Here is a 15758-nt window from a genome sequence, read left to right on the forward strand (position 1 = left end):
CACAGAGGGAACCCCATGAGCACGTCCCGGGAGTGGCTCCACGCGGGAAGCGGGGATCCAGATCGACGCCAGTCCCAGGGACAGTGCCTGGCGTCAGGGTGGAGGAGGACGCAGTAACCAGGTGTAAGATTTTACTGGTACATGGGAATGTCACTGGGTCACTCTGAGGGGGCAATCAGGGAACCTCGTGGCAGGGCCCCCTTTATCAAACTCGTTTACCTGGGTGCCTGGGCGAGTGCTCACAGCCTGCTTGTAGGGACGTTGAGGCATCCGAATAATAGGAAGTTTTAAAAATTTACAATCCAGTGTGTACACTTGCTCCACTAAGAACATCTGAGATATGTAGAATCATGGTGTGCGTAATAAAAAAGGAAAAAGAACCAAGCCTGGCCTGTTACGGGACAAGACTACATTACCTAGAAGGCAGCGGGCCGGCGCGTGCGCCGGACCAATGTTGGCACAGGAACAGGCGTGGCAGGCGGCCGCGACACAGGGGCGGGACTTCCGGCCTCGTTGGCGTGGACGTTTGTGGTGGTGCGTGTTGATCCGCACTCTCAGAACTGTGCTGGGAAGGATGGTAGGGCGACTGGGTCTCACCTCCGCACCGTTGTAGGACCCGGGGTAGGATTTTGAGCCCGTGGGAGCGCCCCACGCGGCCTCGTCCTGCCAACGGTCGGATGGCGGAGACGAAGGACGCAGCGCAGGTGAGCAGACTGGCTCGGCTCCCCGCGGCCACCCGTCCTCAGCGTCCTGGGCCCAACGAGCGGGAGGACGGCGTTTCGAGGTCGTCCTCAGTGCAGTCCCTGCTGTTGCTTCTCAGAGGCCTAGAAGGTGGTCGCGTGGTTCCGGGTCCGGAATGCAGGCCCGTGGTGGCGTGGGGAGCGTCCCCGTTTCTGGGGTGCGCGGCGTTGGGGTATGAAATAGGGCTTATAGGGTCCCGGAACCCCTCACAGGTGAGAGGAGCGACTGTAGTCCTCCTCGTGGCTTCCAGCCGTGTTCTTTCCCGGGCCTGCGACCTTGAACAAGTCCCGTTACTGTCCTTGTCCTTCATTTTTGCGCGCGGAAAGTAGAAATATTTACTCTTTCCCCCCCTGGGTTGAGGAAGCTTGAACGGCTCCCTAGGTGATGTGTGTGTGTCCGTCCCAGGGACGTCGATCAGGATGTAGCTTCCGGAGATGCTCCCTGGGCCTGTGCTAGGTTTGGAGACTCAACCCCAGCAGTAGTCTGATCCTCTGGCCTCCTTGGCCTCCTGTCTCTACAAAACGAAGGGCAGCGGCTGAAAGAGGTGGGAGGAGCGTTTTTGCGATTGCTGCTATGCCAGGGCAGAAAAGGTGGTAGGGCAAGCTGAGGAATTTGTCTTTCAGTTTAGGGCAAGGGACGCTGGGTTGCAACTAACAGTATATTTTCCTGTTTAAGACATTTAGTTGCAGGTGGAAAACGAATCCATTAAAATGTTCAGTGGTGATGGTATGCAGGATGTAGTGTCCCTTTGGAGATAACACATGAGGCCCAGGGTTACTCTCTAGCAGTCACCCTGATTACTTTCATGATAGCCCAGATTACTGTCAGCTCCTGTGGGTAGTTGTTAATTTCTCATCCACCTCTCCCTCCTTTGCTTTATTTCTGACTCCCTCTGGTGTCCGCTGCTTAAAGAGGTCTCGTCTGTTGCACCGTTTAAAGCTGACCAGAGTCTCTTTGGTCTCCTTGCTCTGTTTTCTTGTCATCTGAATCTTTAAGGCCATCCGACATTGCCTTACTCATTTATTTAGTTGCCTGTTTAGGATCTTTTTCCAACCGTGGAATGTGAGTGCCTGTTGCTTCCTTCTCCCAAGACCCAGAACAGCCAGGCTTCAGTACATTTATTGTACTTAACAAATGGTTGATGATTGAATAGGCCTCTCTTATAGGGACTCTCATCACATTTCCAATAAATCCACCCCCCCCTACCAGCATGGTCTGCAAGGCTGTGCTTCGTCTGCCCTTTTGACCACATCTTCTTTCTCCTCTTCCATTGTCCCCTTTCTCACTGCATTCATCCAGGGAGTCCTGAGCTTGCCCAGCTGTTTCCCATTTTCAGCCTTTGCCCTTGCACTTCCCGTTTGTCTGGGACATTGTTCTCAGGTCTCTGCGGGGCTGCAGTTCCACACCCATCCTGGCAGTGCTGGCTGTAGTTAAAAGCACCCCTCACTCCCACCTGCCTGCTCTCTGGCAGCTTGGTGAGGTGTTTTAGTGGTGCTCAAATGCTGCGCTTGTTTTTTAAATGTGAGGCTGTGAGTGATTTCTAAAGCTCCCTGAGCCTTTGCTGACTGTGAAATGGAAGTGATAACGACATTTACCTCTGGGCCTGTCAGGGGATTAATAAAGTTCCCTGTCAGGGGATTAATAAAGTTCCCAAACACATCAGGCACTTACATGTGCTAGGCACTCCACTGATTGCCTAAGTGAACATTTTGTTTAGTTCTTAGAGCTGCCTGCTGAGATGGGAATAGTTACTGTGTTGATTCCGAAATCGAGCCTTAGGGAGATCATGTGACATCGTCATAGTCACATAGCTGGTGTCAGATTCAGGAGGCCTTATTTAAGTCAGGCCTTTATTTGCTTTACCATGGCTAAGGAAGCCTTAGCCTGGCAGGGACACAGTGAAGATCAGAAGACTTAGTGAAGGGTGCCTGCCCCTCCACACCTGTGGGTATTTCTCGCAAGGTGGAGACGAGAGACTGAGAAAAGAAATAAGACACAGAGACAAAATACAGAGGAAGAAAAGTGGGCCCAGGGGACTGGCGCTCAGCATACGGAGGACCCACACCAGCACCAGTCTCTGAGTTCCCTCAGTATTTATTGATCACTATCTCTACCATCTCAGTGAGGGGGATGTGGCAGGACTATAGGGTAATGAGTGGGGAGAGGATCAGCAGGAAAACATGTGAGCAAAGGACTCTGTGTCATAAATAAGTTTAAGGAAAGGTGCTTAAACTACGATGTGCACGTAGGCCAGATTTATGTTTGACTTTACCCAAACATCTCAGTGCAGTAAAGAGCAGTATTGCCGCCAGCATGTCTCACCTCCAGCCATAAGGCGCTTTTCTCCTATCTCAGTAAATAGAATGTACGATCGGGTTTTACACCAAGACATTCCATTCCCAGGGACGAGCAGGAGACAGATGCCTTCCTCTTATCTCAGCTGCAAAGAGGCCTTCCTCTTTCACGAATCCTCGTCAGCACAGACCCTTTACTGGTGTTGGGCTGGGGGACTGTAAGGTCTTTCCCTTCCCACGAGGCCATATCTCAGGCTGTCTCAGTGGGGGGAAACCTTGGACAATACCCAGGCTTTCTTGGGCAGAGGTCCCTGTGGCCTTCTGCAGTGCATTATGTCCCTGGGTACTCGAGACTGGAGAATGGCCATGACTTTTACCAAGCACACTGCCTGCAAACACATCTTTAATAAAGCACATCCTGCACAGCCCTAAATCCATTAAACCTTGAGTCAATACAGCACGTTTCTGCGAGCACAGGGGTGGGGCTAGGGTTACAGATTAAGAGCATCTCAAGGCAGAAAAATTTTTCTTAGTACAGATCAAAATGGAGTTTCTTAGGTCTTCCTTTTTCTACACAGACACAGTAACAGTCTGATCTATCTTTCTTTCCCCCACAGTTAGCTGCTGCTGTTGCTGTTTTCGTGGTTGGATTAGTATCAGTCATTTTCCTCCATTCTTTTAATATGCCAGAGCACTTACTGTCTGCTTCCCATAGTCCTCGTGGGATTGCCATTGTTTGTATCATCTTCAACAGCTTCCCCATAGAAGGCTTTTCTCTCAGGCACAATTGCATTATGTCAAAAGGCAGTATCTGCCTCCCCTTTGAGTCCTGCACAGAAGTCAGCCCAAAGGAGACCTAGTTGATTCAGACCTGGATCTCTCTGCACATTGACTAGAGACTGAGTGACAGGTTCTGATCCTATCTGACAACACAAGGCCAGTAGCATTACTTCTGTTTGACTTTCCAGATGGTGACCTTCAAGGATGTGGCCGTGACCTTTACCCGGGAGGAGTGGAGACAGCTGGACCTGGCCCAGAGGACCCTGTACCGAGAGGTGATGCTAGAGACCTGTGGGCTCCTGGTTTCACTAGGTAATGGCTCACCTCTCATCCCTGAGGAGGACCCTAACCCTGATTCTTGGCCAGGCAAAAAGTTCACTGGAACTACCCACCTTTCTCTTGACAGACCTTTCTGGTCCCACCTCTTCCTCACTGGTCTCCCTTTGTCTGCATCAGAGATTGTTGGGGTAGAAAATGTCCTTTTAACACAAACCCTCGCTCCAGTGGTCAGCCCATTCTGAGGTCCTTAATCCAGATTGCATAAGAAGGAAGCTGATTGGCCATCCTGGTGGGGTCAGCTGTGGCCACAGCCCTGTTAAGCAGGGACCATGGGTGATGGCCTGTTTTTAGAGAACGGGGTGACTCAGGCAGCCCCCCAGAAGACATTTGTACTCAGTGCCCCTCGGATATCTTCCTAAGCAATAATACAATCTCTGTAAAAAGGCATCTGGGTGCCTGCATGGTCATTAGTTGTTTTCTGATGCTGGATATCCACGCTCTGTTGATCCAGGAGGTGCTTTTAGAGGGTACACAGGAATGTCCTCAAATGGCATGGGTTGATACCCTGATAAAGCCATTCCTTTTACTTTCTCTGTCCAGCACGCTAATTGTTGTCATAAAAGTCTCATCAGCTGGGTGCGGTGGCTCACACCTGTAATCCCAGCACTTTGGGAGGCCGAGGTGGGTGGATCACGAGGTCAGGAGTTCAATACCAACCTGGCCAAGATGGTGAAACCCCGTCTGTACTAAAAATACAAAAATTAGCTGGGCGCAGTGGTGCACGCCTGTAATCCCAGCTACTTGGGAGTTTGAAGTAGGAGAATCGCTTGAACCCGGGAGGCGGAGGTTGCAGTGAGCTAACATCGCGCCAGTGCACTCCAGCCTGGGTGACTGAGCAAGACTCCCGTCTCAAAAAAAAAAGTCTCAGATCAGTGCTGAGTCTTTCATTTTCCTTTCACTCCCCCAGTGCAGTTCATTTCTTTTTTTAACAGAGGGGACAACCTCCAACTCAGCCCTGAGAAACATACATGGGCTTGCTGGGACTTAGTGGCATTGTCTTGATTTTATTGTGTTGTGATTTCAGACTTATATTTGTAGGAAGTGAAATTGACTTTCTCACTTACCAGACCACAACAAGGTTCCCTTTTAGAATACAGTATTTAACAAAAATGGGTCAGGATAAAGAAGTTATTAGAAATGATGGCACACTCAGTTCAGTTGGGAAGGTAGACATCAATCCATAGATGATAAAATTGAAATAATTCTAGAAAGAAAAATGAGGGGAATTTAGGAATAAATAAGCAGGACATCATAACCTATTGTCGGTGTTCCAAAGAGGGTATCTCAGGAAGTGACAGTGGAGCTGAGACCTGAAAGCTGAGTAGGAGTTAGCTGGATAGAAGGAGGTGGAAGAGGGTAACAGTGTTCCAGGTGGAGGAACCAGCATGTGAAAAGTGACAGGGAGCTCAGCTCTTGGGAGAGCCAGAGGATCATCTGATTCACCTTTCCCACAGCCCTGTCCCAGAACTCAAACCCAGGCATGTAGCACACATTTGTGGACCTTACTGTGACATGTCTGAAGGAATCCTGGGCTATGGTTCAGAATCTGCCAGTCGATATTTCTGTGGATCCTTGTACCTCTGTCATTGGTCTTCTGTACAGAATCCTCTTGTCTTTTACTCACCACATCTAGTGGAAAGCATTTGGCTGCATATAACAGAAAACCAGATCAAACTGGCTTCACCTGGAAGGAAATTCATTAACTCCCTGATGAGAAGCCTGAGGTGGTGTGGTTGGCTCCAGGCTTGTTCAGTGCCGCAGCCCAGTGATGCCATCAAGGATGTCCCAGTTCTCTGTTCCTTCTTCTTGGTTCAGGCTTCTGATTGTCCTCAGGCTGGCTCCTCATAGGGATGCTGGGTGCTGCAGCCTTGACTAGGGCAGCAGGCCCCCATGTTCAATCCCTCCTCCCACCCTGGAATAAATGCTTTCTTTTCACAATGAGAATCCAGCTTTGGTCACCTGCCTAATGAAGACTCTTGCATTACAAATTTATTTCAACCAGTGGTTTTTCTTTTCCTTTTATTATTTTTTTGAGATGGAGTCTCGCTCTGTCATTCAGGCTGAAGTACAGTGGCATGATCTCAGCTTATTGCAACCTCTGCTTCCTAGGCTCAAGCAATCCTCCCACCCTCATCCCCTTGAGTAGCTAGGACCATAGGTGCACACCACCATACCCAGCTAATTTTTTATATTTTTGGTAGAGACAGGGTTTCACCATGTTGGCCAGGCTGGTTTTGAACTCCTGGCCTCAAGTGATCCTCCTGCCTCGGCCTCCTATAGTGCTGGGATTACAGCATGAGCCACCATGTCCAGCCTCAGCCAGTGGTTTTCAGCCCCATCTGGGCACCAGAATTTTGGGGGGCACATTTTGGAAGTACTAATGCCCAGGTCTCACATGAAGAAATTTTGTTTCATTTGGTTTGAGATTGGAATCAGGCATCCCCAAGTGGTTCTGAAAGCACGAGGTGTTTGAGAAGCAATGATTTCAATTCATTAGAAAATGCCTCCTGGGGCCGGGTGCAGTGGCACCTTGGGAGGCTGAGGTAGGAGGACCACTTGAGGCCAGGCACTCGAGACCAGCCTGACCAACATTGTGAAACCCGGTCTCTATTAAAAATACAAAAATTAGCCAGGCATGGTTTTGCATGCCTGTAATCCCTGCTACTCGGGTGGCTGAGGCAGGAGAATCCCTTGAACCTGGGAGGCAGTGGTTGCAGTGAGCCGAGCACTGCACTCCAGCCTGGGCAATAGAGTGAGACTCTGTTTCAAAAAAAGAAAGAAAGAAAGAAAATGCCTTCTGGAGGAAGCAGCTCACCTTTGCAGTGCCCCATGGCTGTCAAAGTGTTGTGTGCCTGAACAATGTTGGCTTCCACAGACGGAGGTCGTGGGCAGTGGGTGTTGTGTAGACAGATAGCACTACCCTCCATGGCAGTTGTAGCCCAACAGTGGGATTTGTGCCTGTCTTTATCTCCTTGGCTGCCATAATAAAATGTCATGGATTGGGTGGCTTAAACAATGAGTTTATTTTCTTATGCTTCTGGAGGCTGGGAAGTCCAAGATCAAGGTGTTGGCCAGTTTGATTCCTATGGAGACCTCTCTTCCTGGCTTGTAGATGGCTGCCTTGCTGTGTTCTTACAAGATGGAGGGACAGAGGAGCGATCTCTCTCCCTCTCCTTCTGTTTTTTTTTTTTTTTTTTTTTTTTTTGAGACGGAGTCTTTCTCTGTTCCCTAGGCTGGAGTGCAGTGGCGCGATCTCGGCTCACTGCAAGCTCCGCCTCCCGGGTTCACACCATTCTCCTGCCTCAGCCTCCCAAGTAGCTGGGACTACAGGCACCCGCCAACACGCCCGGCTAATTTTTTGTATTTTTAGTAGAGACGAGGTTTCACTGTGTTAGCCAGGATGGTCTCGATCTCCTGACCTCGTGATCCGCCCGCCTCAGCCTCCCAAAGTGCTGGGATTACAGGCTTGAGCCACCGCGCCCGGCCATCTCCTTCTGTTTTTATAAGGCCATAATTTTATCAGATTAAGGCTCCACCCTTGTGGCGTCATTCAATTTTTTTTTTTTTTTTTTTTTTTTTTTTTTTTTTTTTTTTTTTTTTTTTTTGAGACGGAGTCTTGCTGTGTCACCCAGGCTGGAGTGCAGTGGCGCGATCTCGGCTCACTGCAAGCTCCGCCTCCCGGGTTCAGGCCATTCTCCTGCCTCAGCCTCCCGAGGAGCTGGGACTACAGGCGCCCGCCAACACGCCCGGCTAATTTTTTGTATTTTTAGTAGAGACAGGGTTTCACCGTGTTAGCCAGGATGGTCTCGATCTCCTGACCTCGTGATCCGCCCGCCTCGGCCTCCCAAAGTGCTGGGATTACAGGCTTGAGCCACCGCGCCCGGCCAAGGCGTCATTCAATTTTAATTACCTTCTAAAGATCCTTTACAGTCACACTGGGTGTTAGGGCTTCAACGTATGACTTTTATGGGGAACACAGTTTGCTCAGAGCAATGCCCTTGATTTTCAGGTCTCACATCAGCATTTTGCTTACTTTGGGAGCAGCTTCATTCATGTCTGGCCCCTGTCATGAAGTCCTAGGCAGGATGGAGAGACTTTCATTTTCTCATTAAATTACCCCTATTCTATTTCTTTTGCTATCAACAGGGCATCGGGTTCCCAAACCAGAGTTGGTCCACCTGCTAGAGCATGGGCAGGAGCTGTGGACAGTGAAGAGAGGCCTCTCACACCTCACCTGTGCAGGTAAGCAGCCACCAGCTGGTCAGGTGGAGTCATGGCAGTCTTCAGAATGTGAGGGCACCACTGCCTCTGAATTTCTGTGTGAAACTGCTCATTGTGGCCTCCCGGGGGCCTGGTTGTTTCTGACTCACTTTGGATTATAGTGTCCATCATCAGGTGAGCACTGAGCCACACAATAATTCAGAGACACAGGTACCTTTTGCTGTGAACAGGAATCTTTATGGTTGCTCTGGCTCAATCCAGCTGGTAGAAGGGGAACAAGAAGAAGGGGAGAAGTCATACCCAGTTGTACACATACTTGACAACCACATAGTCTTGACAAGAACTAGGCATTTGGCCACACCTAGATGCTCAGGACCGACAAATGTGATTTGGCTGTATGCCCATGGGAAAGAATTAATGGGTTTGGTTTACATCACCTCAGGCTCCTCTACTCAAAAAAATCAGAGTGATATAATTTCTGTGTCACTGAGTTGTTAGAGAATGTAGATATAATGCATGACGCTGCTTAGTTCAGTTCCTGGTCCATAGGATCAACAAATGTCAGCTAGTTAGTATTACGCATGAACAGTTTTAATCATCATAAATGTAATGTCATACATTTCTTTCTGGACTCAAGAGAAAGGGAACTTTCCTTCCCTTGATATTACTGTCTGCATTATGCTGTGAATCCCACTCTTTTCCACCCTCTTCATCCACTCATCCATCCTCCAGTTAGACCATCAGAGACTCAGAAGCAGCCCTTTGCCCCCCATATCTTCCTGCCCCTCTTGCCCTGAGAAACACCAAGGTGACAGTTGGCCTTCTCTGCCCTACATCTGTGCTGATGAGTGTAGCTGGAGCCGTCTGCCTTGTGGATTTGTATCACCACTGAGTCATGGGCTCTCCCCTTGGGCTTCTTGGCCAGCCCCATCTGCAACCCTGTGTTCCAAATACCTCCCCATTCCCTCAATCCCACATCTCCACTTAAGTGTCTCAGAGGCACCTTTAGCTCCTGATACCTAAAAAGATGCTCAGTTCAGAGAATGTCTTACCATCCAAGCAGGTTAGAAGGCTGGAAACACACCACATAGCTCCTGGACTCCACCTAACTTCATCAAACCCAGCATCCATTCATCCCTAGTCCTGCTCATTTTAAATGATCCAAATCTCCTAAGTCCATCACCCCACTGCTTTGCTTGGCTCCTTCACCAACAACCTAGTCCAGGCTCTTGTCATCTTTTGCCTGGGCCACACCAGAGGCTCCTAACAGGTCTCCCCACATCTGCCCCATTCCTCTGGGCAGCTCTTGTCCCTGCACTGGCTCCTGCAGCCACTCAGATGTGTTTCAGATTTTCACCACTTCCCCAGCAGCTGATGTTTCAGTATATAATTAATTTCATGTTAAAAATAGGATGTGTATTTAATGTTCTTAAAGATTCATCTGCATGGTCTTATACTTGGCTTCTCTTGTCCTCTATGGAGGAGATCTTACCTCTAGTCATGGTCAGTGTCTTTGCCAGTGCCTGCATCATACCTGCTGTGTTCTCAGGGAACTTGCTTTTTTTAAAAAAATCTCTGCTTTGTCTGTACCTTCAACTTATCTATATTCAAATAAAAAGTGTGCACAATACAAAACCAGAAAGTGAATATAAGTTTAAACAACAAAAAAAAAGTGTACTCAAATTGCTTACACTTGGGGAAAACAGACAAAATGGTTTTTCACCGACAATACCCTGTAACTTGTGTTGACCCCACTTGTAAAGCCAAGCTTCTTGGAGTTGTCTCATGTTTGGAAGAGATGTTTACACTTGACTTTAATATTTTTTTGTTAAAAATTTCTCAAACTAAAAAAAAATCTTATGTATACAATAATAAGTACAAATTTGAAGGGCTCAGCTTAAATTTTTGCATTTCTGCAAATTGAATTCTTCATCTAGGTCAAGATTTACAATATTTCCAGCACCTTGGCAGTTTGTCACCCTGTCTTTGTCAATAGCTCCTCCTGCAGTGGGAGCCACTGTTTAGACTCTCTCCCTAGGGACTAGTTTTTAATTAGTTGTGAATGGGCGTAATTGGAGCCCCAAAGCATTTTCTGTTTTGTGTATTTCTTCTTTTCACCATCATTGTGTCCATGAGGTGGGTTTATCCTGTATGCTGTGTACCATAAAATTGTGTGAAAACATCAGGATCTGTTTCTTCACTCACCTATTGGTTGACATTTGTATTGTTTACCTTGTTTGGAGATTATGAAGAATGCTGCTATGAATACTATTTTCCATAATATTTAGTGGATATAAACACTCATTTCTGTTGCATATACACCCAGGAGACGACTGGTGGAGTCAAGAGACAGATCTGTGCTCAGTTTTAAGTCAAACCCCCAAATATTTTTCCAGAGTAGCCGCACCATTTCCCATCCCCACCATTCCAGGTATGAGACTGCTGCTGCACTCAGGTCTTCTAAGCATGTGATGTTGGCCACTTTATGAAGCACAGCTGCTAGGTTCCTCAGATCACAGCACTGAAGTTGTTCTTGCTCGTATCACTGCCATTACCCAAATTGCCCAGTGCAGCAATGAAAATAATAAGGGTAATGTCCCACAATTTAATGAACACTTGTGCTGCATCAAGAACTGTGCATTTTCTCATTTAACCTCATGACAGCCTGAGAAATTGAGTCTCCTAGTCTCTTAGTTGAGGAATTGGAGACCTGGTGGAGAAAGTCATCCTCCAGTATCAACCCACTTGACACAGGCAGGATTTGAACTGAGTCATTCTGTCTCCAGTACCCTCTTGTCTGCCATGCATTGTGCCTCCTGACACAGCAGAAACTTGTCAGATCTTACCATGCTAGGCCTTTTGTACCATTTGTTCCTGTGTGTCCTATCCCTTTTGTGCTGGAATCTTCATTTTCTTCCTCCAACTCTAATCACCCTTTTATATTGGTTTCACCAGGCATCTGGTGCCCAAAGGGTGAATCTACCCATTTTTACTTCCTCACCTTCAACCCATTGCCCACTTCCTGTCTCTGGCAATGACTCTGGCTTCTCTTTTAGGACTCAGCTTATGGGACACCTCCTCTAGAAAGCCTTCCATGATCTCTTTTTCTTTCCAGTCTTGTTAGGTGCAACTTCCCTAAACTCTCAGAGCACCAAAAGGCTTCAGTTATTTTTCTTTTTCTTTTTTGAGACAGAGTTCGCTCTTGTTGCCCAGGCTGGAGTGCAATGGTGCAATCTCGGCTCACCACAACCTCCGCCTCCCAGGTTCAAGCAATTCTCCTGCCTCAGCCTCCCAAGTAGCTGGGATTACAGGGATGCACCACCACGCCTGGCTAATTTTTAATTTATGTGGGTACATAGGTGTACACATATTTGGGGTACATAAGATATTTTAATATAGGCATACAATGCATAATAATCACATCAAGGTAAAGGAAGTATCTGTCACCTCAAGTATTTATCCTTTGTGTTACAAACAATCCAATTATAGCCTTAGTTATTTTAAAGTATACAATAAATTATTGTTGACTATAGCCACCCAGTTGTGCTATCAAATACTGTCTTATTCATTCTTTTCTAACTTTATTTTGGTACCCATTAACCATCCTCACTTCCTCCCTACTCCACCCTACTGCCCTTCCCAATTTCTGGTAACCATCTTTCTATTCTCTCTCTCCATGAGTTCAATTGTTTTGATTTTTAGTTCCATCCATGTTATTGCAAATATAAGATCTTTTTTATGGCCAAATAGTACCCCATTGTGTATACACACCATGTTTTCTTTGTCCATTCATTGTTGATGGACCCTTAAATTGTTTCCAAATCTTGGCTATTGTGCCTAGTACTGCAGTAAACATGGGAGTGCAGATACCTCTTTGATGTACTGATTTGTTTTTTCTTTTCGGTATATACCTCTACTGGGATTGCTGGATCATATGGTGGCTCTATTTTTAGTTTTTTGAGGAACCTCCAAATTGTTCTCCATGGTAGTTGTACTAATTGAAATTCCCACCAACAGTGTATGAGGGTTCCCTTTTTTCCACATCCTTGCCACCATTTGTTATTGCCTGTCTTTTGGATAAAAGCCATTTTGACTAGGATGAGATGATATCTCATTGTAGTTTTGATTTGCATTTCTTTGATGGTCAATTATGTTGAGCAGTTTTTCATATACCTGTTTGCCATTTGTGTGTATTCTTTTGAGAAGTGTCTATTCAGATCTTTTGCCCATTTTTGTTTGTTGTTTGTTTGTTTTTGAGACGGAGTCTCGCTCTGTCACCCAGGCTGGAGTGCAGTGGCGCAGTCTCAGCTCACTGCAAGCTCCGCCTCCCAGGTTCACACCATTCTCCTGCCTCAGCCTCTCCCAGTAGCTGGGACTACAGGCGCCCGCCACCACGCCCGGCTAATTTTTTGTATTTTTTTAGTAGAGACGGGGTTTCACCATGGTCTCTATCTCCTGACCTTGTGATCTGCCCGCCTTGGCCTCCCAAAGTGCTGGGATTACAAGCGTGAGCCACCGCGCCCAGCCCTTTTGCCCATTTTTAAATCAGATTCTTTTTTTTTTTTTTTTTTTTTTTTTTCAGTGATAATAACTCAATCCTCTATTTGACAAAGAAGAGGGAGAAGGAAGAGGAAGAAAAAGAAAGTGGGATAAAGGATCAGAAAGGGAGGAAAATAGAAAAAATTAGAGTATGACTCCAGGGTAGACCTGTTTTGTTGTCATTGAGTTGGCTGGTTGGTTTGTCTGTTGTATTCTTCATGTTTCGCCAAGTTGGCCAGACTGGTCTCGAACTCCTAGCCCAAAGTGATCAACCCGCCTCGCCCCCCAGAGTGCCGGGACCACAGGCGTCAGCCACCACGTCCAGCCCCCACATTGCTTCTGGCCTCCGTGGTAGACCTCCCAGACGGAGCGGCCAGGCAGAGGAGCTCCTCACTACTACCCAGACACGGGGCGGCCGGGCAGAGGGGCTCCTCACTTCCCAGACGGGGCGGCCAGGCAGAGACGCTCCTCACTTCTTCCCAGACGATAGGAGGCCAGGCAGAGGCGCTCCTCACTTCCCAGACGATGGGTGGTCGGGCAGAGGCGCTCCTCACTTCCCAGACGATGGGCGGCCGGGCAGAGGCGCTCCTCACCTCCCAGACGATGGGTGGCCGGGCAGAGGCACTCCTCACTTCCCAGATGGGGCAGCCGGGTAGAGGCGCTCCTCACTTTCCAGACGATGGGTGGCCGGGCAGAGGCGCTCCTCACCTCCCAGATGATGGGTGGCCGGGCAGAGGCGCTCCTCACCTCCCAGACGATGGGTGGCCGGGCAGAGGCGCTCCTCACCTCCCAGACGATGGGTGGCCGGGCAGAGGCGCTCCTCACTTCTTCCCGGACGGGGCGGCCGGGCAGAGGCGCTCCTCACTTCCCAGACGGTGGGCGGCCGGGCAGAGGCGCTCCTCACTTCCCAGACGGTGGGTGGCCGGGCAGAGGCGCTCCTCACTTCCCAGACGATGGGTGGCCGGGCAGAGGCGCTCCTCACTTCTTCCCGGACGGGGCGGCCGGGCAGAGGCGCTCCTCACTTCTACCCGGACGGGGCGCCCGGGCAGAGGCGCTCCTCACTTCTTCCCGGACGGGGCGGCCGGGCAGAGGCGCTCCTCACTTCTTCCCGGACGGGGCGGCCGGGCAGAGGCGCTCCTCACTTCTTCCCGGACGGGGCGGCCGGGCAGAGGCGCTCCTCACTTCTTCCCGGACGGGGCGGCCGGGCAGAGGCGCTCCTCACTTCTTCCCGGACGGGGCGGCCGGGCAGAGGCGCTCTTCACTTCTTCCCGGACGGGGCGGCCGGGCAGAGGCGCTCCTCACTTCTTCCCGGACGGGGCGGCCGGGCAGAGGCGCTCCTCACTTCCCAGACGGTGGGTGGCCGGGCAGAGGCGCTCCTCACTTCCCAGACGATGGGTGGCCGGGCAGAGGCGCTCCTCACTTCTTCCCGGATGGGGCGGCCGGGCAGAGGCGCTCCTCACTTCTACCCGGATGGGGCGCCCGGGCAGAGGCGCTCCTCATTTCTTCCCGGACGGGGCGGCCGGGCAGAGGCGCTCCTCACTTCTTCCTGGACGGGGCGGCCGGGCAGAGGCGCTCCTCACTTCCCAGACGATGGGCGGCCGGGCAGAGGCGCTCCTCATCTCCCAGACGATGGATGTCCGGGCAGAGGCACTCCTCACTTCCCAGATGGGGCAGCCGGGCAGAGGCGCTCCTCACTTCCCAGACGGTGGGTGGCCGGGCAGAGGCGCTCCTCACTTCCCAGACGGTGGGTGGCCGGGCAGAGGCGCTCCTCACTTCCCAGACGGTGGGTGGCCGGGCAGAGGCGCTCCTCACTTCCCAGACGGGGCGGCCGGGCAGAGGCGCTCCTCACTTCCCAGACGGGGCGGCCGGGCAGAGGTGCTCCTCACTTCTTCCCAGACGGGGCAGCCGGGCAGAGGCGCTCCTCACTTCTTCCCGGACGGGGCGGCCGGGCAGAGGCGCTCCTCACTTCCCAGACTGGGTGGCCGGGCAGAGGCGCTCCTCACTTCCCAGACGGTGGGTGGCCGGGCAGAGGCGCTCCTCACTTCCCAGATGGTGGGTGGCCGGGCAGAGGCGCTCCTCACTTCCCAGACGGTGGGTGGCCGGGCAGAGGCGCTCCTCACTTCCCAGACGGTGGGTGGCCGGGCAGAGGCGCTCCTCACTTCCCAGACGGTGGGTGGCCGGGCAGAGGCGCTCCCCACTTCCCAGACGGTGGGCGGCCGGGCAGAGGCGCTCCTCACTTCCCAGACGATGGGCGGCCGGGCAGAGGCGCTCCTCACCTCCCAGACGATGGGTGGCCGGGCAGAGGCACTCCTCACTTCCCAGATGGGGCAGCCGGGCAGAGGCGCTCCTCACTTTCCAGACGATGGGTGGCCGGGCAGAGGCGCTCCTCACCTCCCAGATGATGGGTGGCCGGGCAGAGGCGCTCCTCACCTCCCAGACGATGGGTGGCCGGGCAGAGGCGCTCCTCACCTCCCAGACAGGGCAGCTCCTTATATATTCTGGTTATTAATCCCTTGTCAGGTGGATGTAAGGGTTCAATTCTTGAAGCAAATGCCCGTCAGACAATGTCATCAAAATTCTGTTATCTCTTCCTTACTCTGAACTGTAAAGAGGAATGTCTTTACTCTGGATGCTCTGTCCCCTGGTCCAGCCTGCCCTCCAGATTTTCCCTTTAATGGTGTCAAGGATACAAGGACCGTAAGAAGTATTTGGTAACCTGGGTTAGAGATATAAAAACGCAGCAAGTATCATAGGCACTATTTTCATCTTCATTTTCCTACTGTAGTGGTTATTTTGTGTTTTTCTATATTTTATCACTAAAAGAACCCTCCTTTGTTTGTTGAT

The 15758-nt window shown here is 50.4% G+C and overlaps 2 protein-coding genes across 12 annotated transcripts in view; one reads left to right on the forward strand and one right to left on the reverse strand.

Moving 5' to 3' along the window:
- ZNF550 (zinc finger protein 550) overlaps positions 1–15758 on the forward strand; it is a 25299-nt gene continuing 9541 nt past the window's right edge. For 6 of the 10 annotated variants that reach the window (XR_010115190.1, XR_010115189.1, XR_010115191.1 and 3 more), the window contains exons 1-3: positions 493–704; positions 4004–4127; positions 8301–8396. Coding sequence is in view for 4 of the 10 variants with exons in the window: in XM_055239941.2 (XP_055095916.1) it covers positions 678–704; positions 4004–4127; positions 8301–8396 (247 nt within the window). In the remaining 6 variants the exon portion in view is untranslated. Of the gene's footprint in view, positions 124–489; positions 705–743; positions 1286–4003; positions 4128–8300; positions 8397–15758 lie in introns of those variants that run through there. The other 4 variants (XM_063615374.1, XR_010115188.1, XM_063615375.1 and 1 more) reach the window with 4 other exon arrangements.
- The window catches only part of ZNF549 (zinc finger protein 549), a 30130-nt gene continuing 22962 nt past the window's right edge, over positions 8591–15758 (reverse strand). Inside the window, exon 4 of one of the 2 annotated variants that reach the window (XR_008650355.2) lies at positions 8591–8636. The gene's annotated coding sequence lies outside the window, so the exon portion shown is untranslated. Of the gene's footprint in view, positions 8637–11745; positions 15631–15758 lie in introns of those variants that run through there. The other variant, XR_010115180.1, reaches the window with a different exon arrangement.

This window comes from Symphalangus syndactylus, chromosome 13, assembly GCF_028878055.3.
Source record: "Symphalangus syndactylus isolate Jambi chromosome 13, NHGRI_mSymSyn1-v2.1_pri, whole genome shotgun sequence".
NCBI classification, from domain to species: domain Eukaryota; kingdom Metazoa; phylum Chordata; class Mammalia; order Primates; family Hylobatidae; genus Symphalangus; species Symphalangus syndactylus.